General features: G+C 37.0%; 1 protein-coding gene across 1 annotated transcript; it reads right to left on the bottom strand.

Annotated features, from left to right (window-relative positions):
* Window positions 1-153: 153 nt before the first annotated feature.
* On the bottom strand, window positions 154-22,793 carry LOC117343894 (galactose-3-O-sulfotransferase 2-like). Its single transcript, XM_033906441.1, has 3 exons — window positions 22,554-22,793; window positions 2,572-2,627; window positions 154-1,505 (listed from the first exon to the last, which is right to left on the bottom strand). The coding sequence occupies exons 2-3, from the start codon at window positions 2,610-2,612 to the stop codon at window positions 338-340; spliced, it is 1,209 nt and encodes a 402-aa protein (XP_033762332.1). The 5' UTR covers window positions 2,613-2,627; window positions 22,554-22,793; the 3' UTR covers window positions 154-337.
* Window positions 22,794-24,357: the final 1,564 nt, after the last annotated feature.

The raw sequence follows: 24,357 nt of genomic DNA on the forward strand, positions 1-24,357 counted from the left end.
CTTGAACTGATAAGACGAGGAAAAGGAGAGAGGGTTAAGAATGGTAGCTAGTCGAATCTTCCCGATCTTTCCAAGAAATGTTGTGCAGTTTTAGCAATTTTTATATTGTCAGCTGGAGAAATATAAGGATCAATCAAGTTTTCAACAAACTGCAAAATTCATCCAAGTTTTTTTTATTTTCCCCAAAACTAAATCCACCTCTATATTAAAAAAACTTATATCGTGGTAGTACCCTGTATATTTTACAAACATGTAAATAATGATGCCTTGCAAAACAAATTTTTCAAAATCACTAATTCACAAATTTCAACTTAATATATTTCAACAAAAATCCTTTTCAAGGCAAAACTTTGATTCCATTCGAACTTGCCCATGAGTTAAAACGTTTTCGTGACTTTCGTATAGCTGTTTTTATCACCGGCAAAGCGTCTGACGTCATCATTGTGCATTGTTCTTTAGATACACTAAAAGCCTTTGACCATTTTGATTCGGTCACTGTCATTATTTCATTGCCACTATTGCAAAACTGACCGATCTGTTTTAATAGTTTCTCGAAATACGTCACTTCCTGTTGCAGCGAAGGTCCTTCCGCTTCAACCTGCATCATATATATTTGTTCAAAATGTTTGTAAAGTTGAAAATCTGCATAGTTCCATTTTGAGAGGAAGTTTATGTCGTCATTATATAACAAAGAATCTTTCTTCTTCTTTTCGAGGTTAACGTTTAGTGGAATAAAGACAACGTCCTCTAACACCCAGGACAAATGACGTCGCATTAAGATAACTGATTCCGTAAAATATTCCATTAACATTACAAGGTCATAATCAATGGTCAAATTTCGTATAAAAGCATGTATGAACACCTTGTCATCAAAGCGATGCATAGGAAGTCCGAGATCGTGTGACATTTTATTTCTTACGTGGAAGGTATCTACCTCATCATATTTATCGTTATGAAGAAAATACTCGTGGAAGATTTCGGGAATCGGCTGTTTACCGATATGTTTTCTTGTTTTGATTTCTAATGATGTCAGAAAGTTGTAATACATTGCTGCAGAAACAAATTGTTCAGCAGGGTTTCGAAGAATGGTAACATACACAGAATCTTTTGGCATGATTTTAGAAAATGCCACTTTGTCATAAAGCACATGATTACATAATATGTTATACTCTTCACCGCGCGGAAGGGGAACTATATTTTTAGTATGTAGAGTGGTATTGAAGCCGAGGTAGTTCCAGCGAGCGTCCTTGGTATCGATGGGGACAACAAGATTGAGGTTTTTAGAATAAGCATATCGATAAAACATGTTCATCAAAGTAGATCCCCCGACTTTGTGAACTTTGAGAAAAACGACGTTCTTTGCGGGAGATTTTCGTTGTGACGTATGTGAGATCTCAGACGATGGTGTATATTGTAAAGAAGTGGGGATTTGGGCTCTCCTGTAGGGGGCATTTTCACTTGAATGTTGATCCAATATGTACCAGATGGACGCACAAATGCAGATTCTGCAAGGATAAGAATAACAACTATCATTACTATGTGATACATCTATTTTCCTTTTTTTTCAGCTTTCCCAATGTCAAAACAAAATGTAGCGAAACCACAAATTCATTTCAAACTGTTTGCTAATCAACGGAACTTGCACATTTGCAAAAAGGTACTATAGGCGAAATTTAAAAGTACTGACATACAAAAATGTTTTTGCATAGTCCTGATCAAATAAAACAATATCCTGGAAATACATTTAAGAAAAACTAGAACGACAACTTAGGTACATATACGTACTAGGAATAAAAAAGAAGGAGCACGGCACAGCTCTTAAGATGAAATGTAAGATGGAAATAGTATATAATGATTTTCGAGTTTTCTCTATTGAATTGTTAGTTATATAGCCATGTTATTATAAATTAGCCAGATAACCATCATTTAGACCAATATCAAATTCTAGCAAATGTTTCAAGAGTTATAGCGAGTTAGATTTTCGTTTTTAACCAATCAGAGGCCGATGAATTTTAAACAAATCGTTTTACTGTTCAGTCAAGTCGGGTACACAATTTTTAGGATAAATTGCCAGTGGTTGAGGTGAGGGTATAATTTTGTTTCCTATGAAAAAAAATCCGTTATATATCTTGCATATAATTCCGAATGTACCTACTCCGGAACATTTCGTTACGGACTAGAAATAAACTAGTAAGAAAGACATGTAAAACAGTTCATTCAACTTCGTCTCATGCCATCTAAACATATAGATATGCATTGAGACCATTGATTGTTCCGGAAGGGCATGCGTCTTTTGATTCATCAACGACACCAGCCATTCATACCTAGGTTAGATCCGGTACATCTAGTAACTGCTTAATCGTTACCTGGCCTGGTGCACATCATTTTACTAGCATGCTCTGAATTGAATTGTAATCCACAAGTTGGAATCCTAGGATTCAGATTAAGGTTTCTACATTCTGAGTAATAATTGACCGGACTAATTGACCAGCAAAGTGAAAGTTTTCATGATTAAACATTGGGTTAAAAATAGTAAAGATATGATAATACAATAGATAATGTCATACTCACAAAATAACGACATTCGCCGTCCACTTCTGATACAGGCGCATTGTTAGTGCATGTGTCTGAAAGGCAAAACAAGAGAAGCAATGGTTGAATAATGCTTTCAATAAAAAACACATTTCAAAAGAAATTTGGTTTGCAGCACAAGTATTTGTGTGTGAATCTCTAGCCTACACTGCCCAGTTTTCTGCTATTATTTATTTATTTAATACGGAAGAGATATTTTACAATTGTGCAGAGAATATAGCCGAATGTCTCCGTGGCGTTATAACCTTTGGCTGTGGAATTCAAGATTGGTGTGACTTTGTTGTCTCGTGTTGTTTTTAGCCTAAGGATGGTTAATCGTGAAAATTTGATTTGAAAAATTAGATATTCTAATTGACAAAATGGATTCTTCCCTTTGGAGGATGCTGATTTTGACATCACCGAATGGTTCATGTGATATTGAATTTATTAAATGAGTTGAATAATCTCAGTTTAATGAGCCTTTGGCATAGAAGAGTTTAATAAATTCAAAAACATGAACATTAACGTTGGACCCTACTTCTGATACCACCCGACATTATAACCGGTGTTATCATATATATTGACAAAATACACTAATTTAACTATCGATTCTATAAACGTGACGTCATTGAAATAGCGGGATGTAAAAACAAAGAATCTATTTCACATATCACGTGACAGCTTTAAGGAAAGTCACAGTGAGATTTCACGAGATTTGCTCTCGATATCCAACTGTAGACATTTAAAATTTAAAATCTGAACGGTAGCAAATAGACTCTTCACGGAAGTCTTCGTTTTATTGTATTGGTGGTAAATTAACAGCTTGTCTACAAATAATAAATAATTCTGTTCTCAATGTCTGAAACAAGAGACACCAGCTAGTTCAGTAATTCATTCTGGTTGTAGGCCAGATCATTCTCTCCAAAATGTCCATTAGTCTGGTCAAACGGCCACAATCATTCGGGCTAAGTTACCGAAGGCCATAAGCCGATTACATTAATGTGCGAACCATATTCGTTTTGTTATTAATTCCAAAAACGTCTCGGCCAAGGGAAAGAACCTAAAGCCTTCCTCCCAGGAACAAACGCTAAACTAAAGGCCAAAGTGATGCCAGGCCAAGAGAGATATGTAGGGGAGGGGGGGGGGGGGGGGGGAATTGGGAAAGACAAGGAATACGTACGAGCCACCGGTAACAGATGAAAGTCTGTGAGTGTAATTACCCACCAACGACAAATCTTTAGAGGAAATATATACATGTATGGTCGTATAAACCAACAAAGCAGAAAGTCTAGTCCTGCTTAAGCCCTGACCACAAGTCACACACCCTCTGTGGGCTTCCTACATTGATTGTTATAAATATCATATACATTTATATATATATTATTATAAACCATCAATCGCATATCCAGAATCCGTCATTTTGTACATGATTTATGTCCGTCACCGGAAGTTGTTTCTATGTTTAGTTTTCGGAGAGAATAAAAAATTAGAAGTTACACAGAAACATGTGTTTGACTTGAATCTTCATCCTCTCAGAGAGCTAGTCCCTAACATGGTGGAGAATCCAAATCGTCCCTGATGAAGCCATCGATAATGTGAGTGACTTTGGCTGTTTGGCTGTCGGGTTTTACTGACACAGCCATATTTTTGTACATAATTGTAAATATTGTGTGACTCGGTCATGGAACACGTGGTTCTCGGATCATCTGTAACTGCAAGTGTCGTCATGTCATTGTGCTTAATGGGAATATCAGTTATGTAGACTTTTTTGTAAATATGGTGATGATGGCATTACATTCCACGATGATTCCTACGAAAATAATTGAACTTTTGAAAACCTGTGAATTGGAATTTGTCAATATTGACCCAACTTATGTGATAAAGGAAAACGACCAGTATGTCTCCCTTTCACTTAGATGGACAAAATCGCTACCCATTCGTCAAGCAGACCGTGATAATGCATTTGATACCTCATCACCAGTACACCAACAACATTTGGCAGAGTGTAAACAACGAACTGGTCCAAAACACAAGTCACCATCCCAGCTTAAACGTAACCGTAAACGGCGTCGGGAATGGATTCATAGGAAGCGACAGGAAAAGAGATCTAGAGAAAAGTCATGTGAGCCTTGTGTTAGTGCGATACCCGGTGATGACAATATTCCGTCCAGAGTTATACCTGCAATGTATATTGTTGAAAATGTGCCTTTGGTGCCACCTGACATTCAGTCCAAACGTCAACCTGTATCTCAAGCAGTCTCTAGTTTTGGCAGTATTTCATCTAAAGAGATGTTATCTATGCTAGTTCACAAAGTTCCTTTGATACCAAATGACATTCCGTCAAAACTTCCAACCCCAAAACCTCAAGCCAGAGAATTCCCGAAACCAACAGTACTACCATGTATACCTACAGTTGACGATTTCGGATGTGAAACAAACCCGTTTGAGAGTAATCCTTCTTTCAACTCTCTTTTGGACAAGATGACCAGTCAGCCACCGCGTACATCTTACAGCTCTTTATCCTCTGATTAGTGCACATTCTCTCTGTATACCTGCTCATCTGGAACCTGTGTTTGACTCATATTTAAGTTTTAGATAGATTTGTGATTGATGACATTCTTATGGACAGTGTGCATTTCAAACTTATTTTAAGTTATGAGCAACCATAGAATTCAATCATGAACTCTACTTAAGCCTGACATAGTGCGTGCCAGTGATGCACATTATCATACATTGACTTATTGTTACAAAGTTGGATATATCATACTATCATACAATGTTTTGCATGGTTTGAAAATTGACTCCTAGTATCTTGTATTCAATATTGATAGTTTCAATTTGCATTTTGCCATAGTTTTGCAAGTTTTGTTTTTTTTTAGCTTCGGACAGGTTAACTGTCGAAATCGTTCATGTCATAATGTAATCGCAATCAGACATGTTAGATATGTATAATATTATTTTTTGGCATATTCAATTGATGGTTATTTCAAAATTTGTAAGGGTAAAATTTTGTTTTGCGTGGGGGATGTTATAAATATCATATACATTTATATATATATTATTATAAACCATCAATCGCATATCCAGAATCCGTCATTTTGTACATGATTTATGTCCGTCACCGGAAGTTGTTTCTATGTTTAGTTTTCGGAGAGAATAAAAAATTAGAAGTTACACAGAAACATGTGTTTGACTTGAATCTTCATCCTCTCAGAGAGCTAGTCCCTAACATGATACAGCATGTGCGCTCAACTCCAGGGAAATCTACTGGAGAAAACCCACGTTAATAATTTGTATTTCTAGTCACTTTAGACAATATTATTTACTAATAAGTTATAAAGAAAGACACAAATCAAGCCGAGCTCAGGTGATGAACGAAGATGTTAGCAACATGGCGAGCCAACACGGAAACAACTGTATCGATAGAAAACCACTATAAACAAGACGGCATGATAACAGACGGGTATCGGGATAACGACGGCTACTATTAATTTGGACATTTAACTACTTTCTCCGGGGTGTTCTCTGAACGCCAACATATTTTTCAACACAGTAGGGCGTCAATTTAACTGTCTTTTCACCTGTACATTCAGATATACTCCCTTTTCTTCCCATTCTTAACCGATTTAATGCTGAGGCTTAGTTAGTGTCCTTTGTTAGGGTTTTAACCTATCTTTCCTTTCAAGCAAAGGAATTATATACACATTGCGGAACAATAGAGGGGTAATTAATTTGCCTCTGCTAGAGGACCCACCTATTCTATTTTCAAAAAAAAATTTGAACTTGAAAAATACCTAGTAAAGCTAAAATTAAAAGTAGACTAACAATATTTAAGCTTAGAACATCCAATATGCGCTTACCAATAGAAATAGAAAGATTACTTTTTAAACGAGAAACATGTAAATTATTCCTAATTATTACAGTAATTATCCTAATATCAACAAAATGCAAGGCCTTTTTACCATATGCAATGTTAAAGTTCTGTCAAATGCTCAATGTGAGCATTTTATGGAAAAAAATAGAGGCATTACTGATACATTAGAACAAAGACTTACCTTATATGTACATTACTTAGACTATTATATATAACTATTATATATCTATTATATATCACTATTATATATCACTATTATTATTTTTTATGATGTGCAATACTGTTAATCAGGTAACGTAATGATACAAAAGACAAACTCTGTCTAACTACATATCTGTATATATATAGAGAGAGAGAGGATATTGAATGGTTTCCCGTTTAATATAACATATATTTCACGATTATAACAGAATATCGATATTTTTACGAGTGCGAAGCACGAGTGAAAAATACCGAAATATTCTGTCATACGATAGAGACTCGCCACTTTTGTCTTTCTTTACCCTCGTCAAAAATACAGCTTATATTTTAAGACACTGACAATGTATTCTCTATGTACTCATAGATATATACGTGGTGTGTATAGACTTTTATAACTTACTGATGTAGATAATATTTCATCACCATGTATCCAATTTACACAGTCGTATTATGGATGTGAAACTCCATAGTGTTGTTTGGTCACAGTTACATCAGAAGACTAGGGGAACACATCAGAAGACTAGGGGAACACATGCAGAAGTGCCTTTGAGACAGCAATTTGAGACTTTCTGGCGATTATGACGTGCGCTCCATCGTAACCATCTTCGCTAGCCAAGGCTTCTGATTACGTTACACTCCATCAGAAGCCTTGGCTAGCGAAGATGCATCGTAACAATATTGCTGAATTCTTGCGTTTCGGTGTCAGGTTTGACCAAGAAATCATTGATCAGCTCCTCCGTCGCCAACTCTTGGCGACCTCACCAGACGACAGAGTGCATCAGCGTGTTCCATTTAGCGGAACGTTCCAGTTGTTCCAGTTCGAACCGGCCGTTCCGGTAAATGGAATGCGACGTTCCTCTGGAACGAACCGGTTCGTCTGGAACGTTTCATTTGAGGGTTCCATGTTGGAACCAATATGGCCGCCGTTGAAAGATCTTTGAGTCGAATTTCAACAGAAAACGATGAATTTGCATTAGTACATGTTGCATAATATTTAAGGTATTCTCAGCTTTCATGGCGAACTCAACGACGTAAATCGTTATTATTTTGCCGGATTTTACGCCTCTATTCTTTAGGCTATATCCGGGCGAAGTGCGTTTTTTGTCAACAAACACGGAGAGAAATGAAAGCGTGTGAAAATAATGATCAAAATTTATAATACTTTCAGTGCGTTGTGTGTCAAATGAATCAAAAATGCCTAAACGTATCCATAAGTTATTGATTTGATATCGAGTAGACGACGTTCCTGCGCAGACGGTTTCGTTCAACACCTTGACGTTAACGTTAACTAGGCTAACGTTGTAGATAGCAACCAACTGGTCTTTTGCTTGGTTTTAATGTAAGTTATACCTGTAAGAAATGGAGAATTTCAAACCACTTACATTGGTTGGTGCCAAAAAATGGAAATTGTGGCATTTTTTTATACGAAAAAACATACACATATTTGGTATTAACATATTGTGTCTTTAATTACCAGTTTAGCGAGTCTTGTCACAATACAATTGCATTTGTAAACTTGGTACCATGTATGATTGCTGTAGACATATTGATATTGGTATAACATTTTAAATTCATTCATATCCTGTTTATTGTAAAACATCACATATAATTTTGGCATAAAAGTAAAATTATCAAAGAAAATTTATCTTATTTTATATTACTTGTGCCCTATTCATGTATAAATTAAAGTTGTCATTTTCGAAGCAGTCAACTTCTTCATCATGACACAAGCCGACACAAATACACAGAACAGTTTGGTTTGGTTTATTTTGTTTAACGTCCTATTAACAGCAAAGGCACAATTTTAGGACGGCCCGCCGTGCGTGCGACATGGATGCGTGTGGCTACCCAAAACACGCATACGCACTTGCCACACAGAACAGTAGATATACTGATATGTATATATATGGGTCAAAGATGCAATGTTAACGGTAATTTCCAAGTTACATTGAATCCTCATTGGGTCCAACCGCGCCTGTCTTGTAAACCCTGGCGTCATGTACAGAGCCTGGCCATCCTATATGGTCAACCACTGTCTGTACAGATATAAAATGTACATTAAAAGCAGGTGTTCATGTTTCATTTCTTTTATGTATTTGGGTTAAAAACATGTTCGTATCATTGAACCTCGTTGAAAATGAATACCCAAGCAACTTTTGATTAGAAAAAAAGATACGTAAACGCCGAACTGAAAGAAAGTTCTTTTAATCTGGTATGAATAAAGCATTATTTAAAAAAAATGTTTTTGTACCTGTAGCACTATAGATTTTTTTTGCTGTTGAAGTAAGAGGTTTTATGAATACTTGGCTCAGCTATGGAAATGTGCGTCCCGTCAATGGCACCAACATCTCCGGGAAAAGCATTCACCTTATAGATGAATGATGTGGTGTTGAAAATGAAAGGTCTGGACACACGTATAAATGAATGCAGTTTTATTCGGAGATAGAGCATAGATGTTGTTACTCTGACTCCAAGGTAGTCTGACTATACATATACACGTGTACTAATGGATCAATATTTCTGTCTATTTAGATTAAGCATTTCTAAAATAAAACATGTTTCGGTACATTTCGTCCCTTTGTACAGATTGATGGCAGATTAGAAATAATCTGGCTTCATTGATAATAGGGGTAATAAAATTAATCTTTTTCTCTTCTTTGGTGGATACTTCATTAAAGTGTATATATCATACATGCATACATACATACATACATACATACATACATACATACATACATACATACATACATACATACATACATCATACATACATACATACATACATACATACATACATGCATCTGTACATGCATACATGCTGTACTGGTCAGTCCTGTCCAGGGCTAAAGCACGGGTCAGAGAATAGATCTTACTCCTCTGCCTCCAAAGGTAGTCTGACTATACATATACACGTGTACTAATGGACCAATATTTCTGTCTATTTAAATTAAGCATTTCTAAAATAAAACATGTTCCTCTTGAACTTTTCCTGGACCTTCTGTCGTCGAGTTCCTTGAAATTTAATTTAAATGTGAAATATAATGAAAGGTATTTTTAAGGGGAGAAGACAAACATACCTCAGATCTCTAAATATCATGGCTTATTAATACTTTTTACTTCTCGACATGTTTGGCGATGCTTCTGTATCTATCCGAACTTCCAATCACAATGTTGGAGCAGTGATGTTCAACACCTACATAAACGTTTATGTATAACGTTTTTGTAATCACCGTTGGAATGATCATTAGCCAAAACCATTTCTTTTTACTCTGAGGCATTTAGGAATGACTTGTTGATAGTTTTATTTCTGATCAAACTAACATTTAGTAAATTAAATAATGATATTGTATATTGAAATATGAAACCAGATATTTGAAGAAAGGGGCGAGTCTTTGGATTTGGCCAGTCTTAAAAAACAATATTAGACCGTTTACAACAGAATGTTCTATTATTATATTTACTATCATTTTCTTCCTTAACGATTTTGCTGATATCCAGATGATTAAAAAAAAAGTCTGTCGAAACACTTGCCGGTAATTAAACTGGAATTGTTAATAGCTACATCGAATTTGAATGTGACCAGGTTTACCTAGTAATATTGTGTCGATCGAATGCACCTGCAGGAGTTATCGCTCTTGTGAACTTTCAACCCGCATTGTTTTGAATTGACTGAAACGGCATAGGAGGACGAGGACTATGTACTGTGGCCTATTTTGCGGCGTTGTGCCGCGTAAGTAGATTTAAATGACCATTTTAAACTACAGTCAAACCTCGTTAACTCGAAGTCGTCGGGATCGTGAAAAACTTCGAGTTATCCGAGTCTTCCAGTTAACCGAGTTTCAAGGTAGACGTGTTGGTATATTATATCTATAAAAATCATTTACATCTCTGCATAAAAACGCATCCTTAACAGAAACACGCCTATTTGATTCCAAATACTAATTATAAAAAAAAATCGTATTTATTATTTATGCTAGACACGACATTTCTAAAAAGTAAATTATATATGATACAATACTATCATATCGTTTTGAAATCCAGTAAGTCAGTATATTTGTGATTGGGAGTCATGTCCGACATGCCATTTCTAAGTGAGTGAAAGACGAGAAGATTAACACAAAATTTCATCACTTTAAAATCTATTTAAATAATTTCTGTCGTGGTACAAAAATTATATTATCGTTAAAAATCATAAAAAAAACCAATATACGAAGTCTGCGGCAAATAATACATACACAAATGTATCGGCACAGATCACGTGTTGACAAGTGCAGTAGCAGCAGGAAATGCACAGTTTATCATAGTTCGATCAGAAACGAAGTCCTGGAATTAATTCACACGTTACCCGGCCATAGTTTTGATTTCAGGTGTGTCGGATAGTTCCGCCTGAACGCACATGGTAACCTATATAGCTAGACAGATGTACAGAGGCGCCAGCTTGGGTGTAACTTGGGTATAATTATCGCACTGCTTTAATCATCAAAGGGATTATGTAAGTTCTGTTTGTCAACATCAATACTGTTGGATCTTAATAAAGACGGGTTTTACAGTAAAAATAGATATGTTAAAGGTAATTTAATAACAAAACAAAACAAAAACTGGATATTTCCCGTGCACGAAATTGTAAACAATTTAACCAAGACGTACGATGAGTATTTTGTTGACTCATTTTGTTTAAAATTGAAAATGATGTTTTCAACTTCGGGATAACCGGTACATTTTACATAGGTTTTATAATATCGCGACCAATATTTTACTTCGGAATAACCGAGTTTTTCGAATTATCAGAGTTTTTATTACTAAGAAAAAGGATTTTTGCCGGAACCGGAGTAAGACTTCGAGTTGAACGGGGTATTCGAGTTATCCGAGTACGAGTTAACGAAGTTTGACTGTATTATATTCTATCAAGTTCAAAAGTGAAAGTAGATGGCATCGTAAAAGGTAGATTGTGTGTTATTTACCAGTTGGCCAGACGATGAACTCCTTCATCATATTCCATTAAGGCGATGATGACTCGCGCCTTAGTCCTGGCGATACTACTGACAGTGACATCGAAACGGTCTGCGGCCCTGCTCATGATAGACCGGCACTTTACCAGTGCCATGAATAAGATCTATTAAGATTTCAAAACATCCAGGGACAATCAGATATGCTGGATAGTGTCTGATAGGGTCGGAAGTCTATAGTGATAATAATTTATTTGTTAGTTAATCGCATATTATTCTGGCTGTACATCTTTGTTGAAATTTTGAAACTTTGAATATGCTTGATTGCAGCATTTATCATGCCAGCAGATTTATAAATAAAAAAAAAATGAAATTTAAAAAGAAAATGAAATTAAAAAAAAAAATGAAATTCAAACAACTCCTGGTCATTCGGAAATGATAATGAAACTCCTGTTCATCATACTATTTGACAATGGTCAGTACATAAAAAGAAATTCGGGTACGTTCGTTTCTTATATTACAAACCGCCGCTGCTGTTTCTACAGTATCGTCATCGTCCTCGTTGAAAAACGACAAAAACGTATAGGACGCTGACGCAATCATTATTATGTCCGCCATGTTGGATTTCGCGTGCGCAGAACGTGATTGGAACGTCATGTACCATTTAGCGAACCCGTTCCTAGTTGGCACAACCGGAACGTTCCGCTAAATGGAACACGCTGCATGACTTGAAGATGATCAAACATCGAACATCTCATTCTGGCACCTTCGCGGATTCTGGGACCCAGCCCGTTCACAACTCGTACCTGACTCGGCTATAAAATTACGGTATATACTTAATGTACATGTATTACTATATATGTTGGTAACAGCTCGTGTACATCTTATTGAGCTGTTTTTGCTCTAAATTATATTATTTGTATTGTTTATTTCATTAAGTTGGTATTTAGCATATGGACTTCCTATCCTAACTGTAAGGCGCTATTGTAAGCCACTGTAGGTAACAGTCTTTATATATATTGATATCCATGTTTTTTTTATTGTTTTATTATAGAGATTGTGAATGATTATGCGATAATTGTTTTAAAATGTTTAGTTGTTATACAAGATGCTCAGTGGTGTTCTAGCCAATATATTAATTTAATAACTTGACAGTGACTCTCGCCTTTGGTATTATATTTACATGCAACATTTTCAGAAAAAAACTCAGCTTTAATGGCAGCCGGTATATTTCTATTTTCTATACAGTTATTATCTAACTTAGCGAACATCAAAAAGCCGTATAAAGTATAAACTCTCCGATTTGAAGAACAAAACAAAAATTAATTCAGATAAACTCTCTGAATTATTTTTGTTTTTCATTACACACCAAGAAGGCATGGAAATTAACCAGACGTGTGGCTTACCCGTGTAGACTTATTCCGGGTGTGCCTTGACACAGACGACTTAGTTACCCATGCACGTACGTTGCCATTCAGACAAAACGTTCGTCGGCAAGTAAACTTTTCTCAAATTTTCATACAAACATTTTTGCAAATTACTGATCAACACAAGTCATTTGTTGATATCAACTAGTTGGCATAAATATGATAATTATATACTTCCGTAATTATATTTGATGATATTGAATATTTCTTTTGGCGTGATATGGGGAGTATAAGTGTCATGATCCACCTTAAGATCAACCGTCACAACGCTAAAGAGAGGCCCAATACTTTGACGGTGTTGGCTTTCATTAAGATATTTTGAACTTTCGACAAGCATGTGTCGGACAAGATTTTATAAGAACAACAAGCAGAAAAAGTATCTGAAATAATACATTTAAAGAAACATCTTGCTACAGCGCCAATAAAGCGTAGTAATGATCAATTTAAAACAAGAATGGCTGTTGAATATTTTTACACTATACTAAGAGTATGACACTTAATGATATCACCACCCTCCAAAAGTTTCAGCTTCTTATTGTGTCTTTAAATACCAACCTGTCGTGTTGACTTTTGTATCGCTGTACTAACCTTGCCTCGTGCAACGATGTGTACGCCGAGCCGCGAGGCGGTAAGGCACGAGATAAGGTTAGTACAGCGATGCATACCGACACTGATCTAACGCATGGTTAATGGTGTATAGATTGGGGTTACAGCAATGGTCACTTGACAAATTCAGATCCGATCATTGGAAGAAAATATAAAATGTTCAAGAACATTCGATCTGAAGTTTCATTTGCGATTTCTCATAAACATTGGAGAAAATGGAGAAACAAACAAAAGAGAGAGTTGAAAAAATAAGAAAGAGGAGGGAAACACACAAAAATGTTCCCACGAACAAAAATGGATCTATCAACACAAAATGTACCTATTATTATTCTTATTGTAAAAGGAAAACAAAGCTCTTCGGAATTCTGACCCCTTACACTTACACCTGTACTCACTGACGTGACCACTTAGTCCTTACACTTATACCTGTACTCACTGACGTGACCACTTAGTCCATACACTTATACCTGTACTCACCGACATAACCACTTAGTCCTTACACTTACACCTGTACTCACTGACGTAACCACTTAGTCCTAACACTTATACCTGTACTCACCGACGTAACCACTTAGACCTTACACTTATTCCCGTACCCACCGACGTAACCACTTAGTCCTTACACTTATACCTGTACTCACCGACCACTTAGTCCTTACACTTATACCTGTACTCACCGACGTAACCACTTAGTCCTTACATTTATACCTGTACTCACCGACCACTTAGTCCTTACACTTATACATGTACTCACTGACGTGACCACTTAGTCCTTACACTTATACCTGTACCCACCGACGTAACCACTTAGTCCTTACACTTACACCTGTACTCACCGACGTAACCACTTAGTCCTTACACTTATACCTGTACTCACCGACATAACCACTTAGTCCTAACACTTACACCTGTACTCACCGACGTGACCACTTAGTCTTTACACTTATACCTGTACTCACTGACGTGACCACTTAGTCCATACACTTATACCTGTACTCACCGACATAACCACTTAGTCCTTACACTTACACCTGTACTCACCGACCACTTAGTCCTTACACTTATACCTGTACTCACCGACATAACCACTTAGTCCTTACACTTACACCTGTACTCACTGACGTAACCACTTAGTCCTTACACTTATACCTGTACTCACCGACATAACCACTTAGTCCTTACACTTATACCTGTACTCACCGACATAACCACTTAGTCCTTACACTTACACCTGTACTCACTGACGTAACCACTTAGTCCTTACACTTATACCTGTACTCACCGACGTAACCACTTAGTCCTTACACTTATACCTGTACTCACCGACATAACCACTTAGTCCTTACACTTACACCTGTACTCACTGACGTAACCACTTAGTCCTTACATTTATACCTGTACTCACCGACCACTTAGTCCTTACACTTATACCTGTACTCACCGACATAACCACTTAGTCCTTACACTTATACCTGTACTCACCGACATAACCACTTAGTCCTTACACTTATACCTGTACTCACCGACCACTTAGTCCTTACACTTATACCTGTACTCACCGACATAACCACTTAGTCCTTACACTTACACCTGTACTCACCGACGTAACCACTTAGTCCTTACATTTATACCTGTACTCACCGACATAACCACTTAGTCTTTACACTTATACATGTACATGTCGCACTGACGTAACCACTTAGTCCTTACACTTATACCTGTACTCACCGACGTAACCACTTAGTCCTAACACTTACACCTGTACTCACCGACCACTTAGTCCTTACACTTATACCTGTACTCACCGACATAACCACTTAGTCCTTACACTTACACCTCTACTCACCGACATAACCACTTAGTCCTTACACTTACACCTGTACTCACCGACGTAACCACTTAGTCCTTACACTTATACCTGTACTCACTGACGTAACCACTTAGTCCTTACACTTATACCTGTACTCACCGACCACTTAGTCCTTACATTTATACCTGTACTCACCGACGTAACCACTTAGTCCTTACACTTACACCTGTACACACCGACGTAACCACTTAGTCCTTACACTTATACCTGTACTCACTGACGTAACCACTTAGTCCTTACATTTATACCTGTACTCACCGACGTAACCACTTAGTCCTTACACTTATACCTGTACTCACCGACGTAACCACTTAGTCCTTACACTTATACCTGTACTCACTGACGTAACCACTTAGTCCTTACATTTATACCTGTACTCACCGACGTAACCACTTAGTCCTTACACTTATACCTGTACTCACCGACATAACCACTTAGTCTTTACATTTATACATGTACATGTACTCACCGACGTAACCACTTAGTCCTTACACTTATACCTGTACTCACCGACATAACCACTTAGTCCTAACACTTACACCTGTACTCACCGACCACTTAGTCCTTATACTTATACCTGTACTCACCGACATAACCACTTAGTCCTTACACTTACACCTGTACTCTTCGACGTAACCACTTAGTCCTTACATTTATACCTGTACTCACCGACGTAACCACTTAGTCCTTATACTTATACCTGTACTCACTGACGTAACCACTTAGTCCTTACATTTATACCTGTACTCACCGATATAACCACTTAGTCCTTACACTTATACCTGTACCCACCGACGTAACCACTTAGTCCTTACACTTACACCTGTACTCACCGACGTAACCACTTAGTCCTTACACTTACACCTGTACTCACCGACCACTTAGTCCTTACACTTATACATGTACTCACTGACGTGACCACTTAGTCCTTACACTTACACCTGTACTCACCGACGTAACCACTTAGTCCTTACACTTATACCTGTACCCACCGACGTAACCACTTAGTCCTTACACTTACACCTGTACTCACCGACGTAACCACTTAGTCCTTACACTTATACCTGTACTCACCGACGTGACCACTTAGTCCTTACACTTATACCTGTACTCACTGACGTGACCACTTAGTCCTTACACTTATACCTGTACTCACCGACCACTTAGTCCTTACACTTATACCTGTACTCACCGACGTAACCACTTAGTCCTTACACTTATACCTGTACTCACCGACCACTTAGTCCTTACACTTATACCTGTACTCACCGACGTGACCACTTAGTCCTTACACTTATACCTGTACTCATCGACCACTTAGTCCTTACACTTATACCTGTACTCACCGACGTAACCACTTAGTCCTTACATTTACACCTGTACTCACCGACGTGACCACTTAGTCCTTACACTTATACCTGTACTCACCGACGTGACCACTTAGTCCTTACATTTACACCTGTACTCACCGACGTGACCACTTAGTCCTTACATTTATACCTGTACTCACCGACCACTTAGTCCTTACACTTACACCTGTACTCACTGACGTAACCACTTAGTCCTTACACTTACACCTGTACTGACCGACGTAACCACTTGGTCCTTACATTTATACCTGTACTCACCGACCACTTAGTCCTTACACTTATACCTGTACTCACCGACGTAACCACTTAGTCCTTACACTTATACCTGTACTCACCGACGTGACCACTTAGTCCTTACACTTATACCTGTACTCACCGACGTAACCACTTAGTCCTTACACTTATACCTGTACCCACCGACATAACCACTTAGTCCTTACACTTATACCTGTACTCACTGACGTAACCACTTAGTCCTTACACTTATACCTGTACTCACCGACCACTTAGTCCTTACACTTATACCTGTACTCACCGACATAACCACTTAGTCCTTACACTTACACCTCTACTCACCGACATAACCACTTAGTCCTTACACTTACACCTGTACTCACCGACGTAACCACTTAGTCCTTACACTTATACCTGTACTCACTGACGTAACCACTTAGTCCTTACACTTATACCTGTACTCACCGACCACTTAGTCCTTACACTTATACCTGTACACACCGACCACTTAGTCCTTACATTTATACCTGTACTCACCGACGTAACCACTTAGTCCTTACACTTACACCTGTACACACCGACGTAACCACTTGGTCCTTACATTTATACCTGTACTCACCGACCACTTAGTCCTTACACTTATACCTGTACTCACCGACGTAACCACTTAGTCCTTACATTTATACCTGTACTCACCGACATAACCACTTAGTCCTTACACTTATACCTGTACTCACCGACCACTTAGTCCTTACACTTATATCTGTACTCACTGACGTAACCACTTAGTCCTTACACTTATACCTGTACTCACTGACGTAACCACTTAGTCCTTACACTTATACCTGTACTCACCGACATAACCACTTAGTCCTTACACTTATACCTGTACTCACCGACCACTTAGTCCTTACACTTATATCTGTACTCACTGACGTAACCACTTAGTCCTTACACTTATACCTGTACTCACTGACGTAACCACTTAGTCCTTACACTTACACCTGTACTCACCGACGTAACCACTTGGTCCTTACATTTATACCTGTACTCACCGACCACTTAGTCCTTACACTTATACCTGTACTCACTGACGTGACCACTTAGTCCTTACACTTATACCTGTACTCACCGACGTAACCACTTAGTCCTTACACTTATACCTGTACTCACCGACGTAACCACTTGGTCCTTACATTTATACCTGTACTCACCGACCACTTAGTCCTTACACATATACCTGTACTCACTGACGTGACCACTTAGTCCTTACACTTATACCTGTACTCACTGACGTGACCACTTAGTCCTTACACTTATACCTGTACTCACTGACGTGACCACTTAGTCCTTACACTTATACCTGTACTCACTGACGTGACCACTTAGTCCTTACACTTACACCTGTACTCACTGACGTAACCACTTAGTCCTTACACTTATACCTGTACTCACCGACTTAGCCCTCACGACTGCCTCGTCATTGAAGAATGTATTTTGCATTATCTGCCATATTCACATATCCAATATGATATTTGCCCTACAAAAATTTCGACTCGTCTGCCATTCAAAGGTTAACAGGACAGGTCCCTCTGGTGGGTTTATAACATAGGTCTTAAAAAACGATCATTGTAAGGACTTTGTTAGTTTTGATTTTCTGTCGTTTTTTTTATACCGTGGGTACAATCTTTGAGACTTTGTCAGGTCGACCGACAGAGCTGTGGAGCTGTCATGGCAAAGTGGGGTTTTGAAAGCATTCTAAACAGTTTTAAACAAATAGTCAGGAATTCGGAACTGGCCAGTGGTTCTTAAGCATTGTCATCGATGTTTGACCACCGATTCAACAAATACGGTAAAGTGTTCGTGCGTACGTCATCAGTAAGGTACATGCCTATGCACGTGAGTTCAAGGCTCGTGTGATAAGGTGAATACGTTACTGTCCTGTAAGTTCTGATTCAATCTGGCGCGAAATGACCGTAGCTTTGATAAAACTTTAAACAATACACAGGGGAATATGTCCGTAAATGACCGTAGATTTGACAGGACTTTAAATATGACCGTAGATTTGATTGGACTTTAAATATGACCGTAGATTTGACAGGACTTTAAATATGACCGTAGATTTGACAGGACTTTAAATATGACCGTAGCTTTGATTGGACTTTAAATATGACCGTAGCTTTGATTGGACTTTAAACAATAGAACACCAAACCAGTGTTACTATAGGTATAACTGAAAATTATTCATTTAGATCAAATATGTGTGATTAATTCACACACCGGATAACAATCATATATATGTCGACATTTTGGTTCATGTCTTGCTTTGTGGAGGCCTGGGACCGGTCAAAACCGGTTTTATCGTTAACTGAAACGTCGTAAGACTGCATTAGTGGCACGTTAAATCCGTTAAATAAATAAAATTCGGTTATTATCGTATCAATGTTAGGGGTAAACTACGTATATCATCTCCTGTATAAGATCATTAACTTTCTCGATTTCTCTACAGTTTTTACAACCAAGTAAGTGTAGATAAGTGTAGCATGTGTATTTCAGAGGTGATTATCTAAAAATCATGTAATATGAGAACAATAAATGAATTGTGTATTTATTATAATTTACATATTATGTTGTTATGTGTTTGAATAAAACCAATTCAACTTTAACACAATGTACCCGATTGCAATAGCCACTTCCTCTGACTTCGAAAAATGTCAAAATATTAACACAGTTTTTACCCGCTGGTTTGTTCCATTGGAATGAAGAAGTAAGAGCTGATCAGTTTAACCTTGGAATTTAATGCAAGATAACTTTCTGACTTGTACGAAGGATTATCGAAAATAAGCCCGAGGTGTTCAGGCAAATACACCGTTGCGTACACATCAGTTTTCAAAAAACAAAAAACAAAACAAAAACAAAAAAAACCAAAAAAAAACCTAAAAAACAAACAAAACAAAGAAAAAAAAAAGCTCTGTCATTTATATGAGTTTATCTATAGACAAAATATGAGTGTTGTCCCCAGGTGATGGTTCTAATCAAACACTATTATTGATATAACTAGTCATTACGTGGCAGGGAACGCAACCAATCGGTCGGTTAAAGTGGGACAAAAAAAATCCGAAGACCTGTTTCTTTGGAAGAAATTTCAGCTCGCCCCGCAGGAACCATCAGCATCAGAAACAAGTCAAAATGGTACACCTGATGTAACAAAGCTCCCTGGTGGTTGATTATCTTTTTTTATATTAAACAGATTATATTTTTAAATATGTCTCAAGTACATGTATTTGCTTTGTTGCAGTAAGACGTACATGTATTTCAAGTAAAAGCAGATTTCAATTGATTCCACGAGGAAAGGAGCTCTTTGCACATGTCAGACAATCTAACTACTATATTCAGATACGAGCTGAATGTAAACTATATAGCATTGTTAGATCTCCTATTCCTTAAAATGTATTATCTTATATAAGATATGCTATCACAATAATATGCCAAAACACAATACAACATAAAATTATAATTTAACTCATTCCATTATAATAATTATACACGAGAAAAACTTTTTTTTTCAAATATGTGTGTGTATTTCGGAACAAACTGCATGAAACTTGTAGATATAATAATCTGATACTCTCTCAATTAATAAAAGTAAAATAAGCGCCTATATCATCTACTGTTAAACGTACATGTAGTGAATGAGCGAATAGTTAAAATTGGAGATAATATCTCATTTAAATATGATGTAAAATTTGGGCATAGTAACATTTAAATTCTTTTCTGATGTCTGATCTAGCCCCCCATCCTCCCTTTGGTGCCATTCCTATAAAGGACTACTGACAACCGGAAACCAGGGTGAAGTCTGATTTACATATTTGTTACTGTTAATCTTAAAATAAATTATAAAACATTAACTAAAAGAACAGGTCCGGAGTTATATATGCGCATAGAGTACAAAATTCACTATTGGAATTTTCCTCGCTACATGACAGTTGGTAAGATGCAGAAATGAATCAATACTTTTAAGGAAATCGTTTGCTTTCAAACGTTAGGTGAACGTTACTATACGTATGCTTAGGAATGTTATTGAATATAATGAAACACAGCTTTCTGAACGCAGATAGGAACAGAAATCTAATTTTCAAATGTTCATATTTTGATATTATATATGTACCCTCTGTCTGATCTTCGATGGAATTAGTAAATTAAAGTACTTTTAAATCATTAAGTTTACACACCAACGCTGTCACGAATGTTTTGCCTAATATATCAAGACTGCTAAATAGTGGGATTAACGTCTCCAAACGAGACCAAGTGTGATTTTCCTGGCTTGCCTGGGTTGTCACATGAACACAGTTCCCTTGCTATTTAAGCTTCTGAACTCTGACCCCTATCTTAGAGAGTGTCCTATGTACGGCTATAACCGGAACAAGGACATTAATCTCCACCAATCAACCCCTATCGGAGTATAATGATAACCGTTATAATTCCAACTTAAACTCTAGAACACATGTCGTGCTATGTTATGACCACCGGTACAGTTGAAAGATTCATTTATATTAGATTAACTTTACTGGAACTTTTATAACTACAACTGTACTTTTATATATAAATTAATTTTACCTACGCATACATCATGAAAACATCGCCCATTGTCGCAACGATCATCCCAAAACGTCGTGTTACCGTAACGCGACTTAAATACAAGGTAAATCTCAGGTTTATGGTCTTGATTTCTTTCTTTTACAGCCCTTCCCACAGAAAAGACATTTCTTTGACAAATGGACTAGGGTTATGTACGTATGGTTATTGAACACATATTCGGACGTTATGTAAAAGTGTTCCAAGCTTGCAAAATAAGGTAAAGTAAACACAAATTATCATTCTAAATGCTGTACAAGGCTCGTCGTTTAAATCGGGAAAACGTAGCTATTCGGACATCGTTTAATGACAAACTTAAATTGTCCAAACACTTAACTGTATATCATAATACGGTACTTATTCACCCCTCATTTCATTTCTCTGCATACACATACAAAATAACTTGGCTACGCGCGTGGTGTTCCTGGTCCTGAACCTAACAGTTTACAAACCACGCATATCGATGTCAACCACTACACGGGCAAATTATGAGATAGTTTAGGGACAGGTGTCAATTAACTATCAATGTCAAATAAGCGTAATGTCCGTTTCAAGTTGACCAGACGGACTAGCAGTACTAACGTAACATATGGACAACTAAGAAAGTGGTTATACCTATACTGAAAAGGTATCAAATGAATAACTGGACGTATCTCAACTGATACACTTAAAAGGTGGAACGACGTGAATACATATTGTAACGTGTAAGAAACTTATTTTGACAAACGTCTTTTGAATAAACCAAATTGACAAATAACATGATTATCACGAAACACATTTTTTATCACATATTTCCTTGTGACAATATGCTTTACTTACCCAAATGAATGGTTAAGATGTCCTCCCTTTGCAGATAACAAGCGTACACTGTCAAGTTAGGGTGTATATATGTCTATTCCTCTAATCCATTTATATCATATATAGGAGCTCACATACACAAAGTGAGCGAAAGGTGCGTTTATCATCCGTGGAATCGAATTGATAAAAGCCTAACTCTAATCTAATATATCAACATCTTCATTCAAAGCTTTGTGTTCGATATTCACTACTAACACAGTGTGAAAGGATATTGTCCGGCTATTTTGTGCGAGGGGCCTATAAATATATTTATGTATGAATGACGACTCGTGTATTAAGGCTTAGTACTGTATCTCAAGCAAGGTCGAGATCACAACACGTGTGTCACACTGTGCCCAGAGCGAGTGTTAGGAAAGTTTCTTGACCGAAACTGATCAGAATACATTACTGAAATTGAAAAGAATTTATGTATTTTAGGTAATTTGTTATCTCCTGTACGCGTAACTCTTTGTCGAAATATTGAATATAAAACAAAATGGGCCGTTGAAAAAAGTTACAAGGTTTGGTACATGCTGTGTTAAGTTAACCATACCTAGACTAAATGAAGCATGAAGTTATTTTAATGTTTAGGTCAGGAATAGAAACGGCGCTGGGTACAGGCCAAATAGTATACTTCCGGACTAATGGACGTTTTGTTAACTTTCTGGGTGATGTTGAGTTCGCCGGGCTTGGCTGAATTTTTGTTGCTAAAATGAAATGCCTATCAAAACAGGAACTGGGCATTAACAAAAACAGGTCAACATTATATTCGGGGAGCATACAAATCTTCTGTATGGGATAAAAATATTATGAGGGGACGCCACGAAACAAATTCTGTTTAATAATGTGTTGTTTAGATTATATTTCGCCTTTAAGGATGCAAACAATTTATTTCACAGCTATAAATGTGTCATTAAACATTAAATTCTGAACAGTGAAGCAATTATTGTCTCAATTGTAAATAAAGTGTTTTGGAATCAGAATTAGTTTTTTGCATGTCTGAACTTTGTACCAAGGTTTGTTTTATAAATGACTGTCCAAAACAGCTTCACTTCTAAATCAGGACTGTCTAAAATCTTAATATAAACCGGTCAAATGTATCTTATTGGACATTTACAGGTAAATCCCATACACTCCTGAAAATAAAGTACAAAAATATCAAAAGAATATCTACTGACTGTGTTTTAATTAATGATAACTATAAAACAAACGGATATTTGATGTATAAAGAGTTAAGGTAGTTTGCTATCAAGTTTGTTAAAATGAATTACCTTGACCAACATTAAAGGGCACAGCTAGGGGTCAGGTGATTAAAAACTTTAAACGACTTCTGTGAACATTACCTATTTCTAGAAGGTATCACCCATGTCATTTTACGGTTAAAACATATGTTTCAGATAAATAAATTATAAAAAAAAAAACAAAAAAAACTTTAAAATATTTTTTTAGATCCTGTTTTATAACTGAGCATTCCGAACTATATGCTTTGCACATACTACGTAAGTTCGCTCTGCCTGGCTTGAGTCAACTTGATGGACAAGTGATCTCCCCTTGTCCAAATTGGTGTCGAATGCAGTCTCCTGACTCGTAATATTTCAGATTGTGGCATTATTTGAGACTTAAGGCGTCAACGCGGCAACACATTTATTAGTTTTTTTTATTATGGTTCCATATATATCAAGATTATCATCTTGTAAACAATAACAATTGGATTTCGCTGAAATATGTACATGAACATATGAATTATTAATTATAAAAGGGAAATATCTCGCTGTTGTCAACAGTC

This window comes from Pecten maximus, chromosome 15, assembly GCF_902652985.1.
Source record: "Pecten maximus chromosome 15, xPecMax1.1, whole genome shotgun sequence".
Lineage (NCBI taxonomy): Eukaryota > Metazoa > Mollusca > Bivalvia > Pectinida > Pectinidae > Pecten > Pecten maximus.

What these genes read in the sequence shown, in the direction of transcription:
- LOC117343894 (XM_033906441.1), bottom strand. Translation starts at nt 2,612, where the DNA reads ATGCGCCTGTATCAGAAGTGGACGGCGAATGTCGTTATTTT. An exon ending in ACGGCGAATGTCGTTATTTT is followed by an intron (nt 1,506 to 2,571) that starts GTGAGTATGACA and finishes TTATCCTTGCAG; the next exon opens with AATCTGCATTTGTGCGTCCA.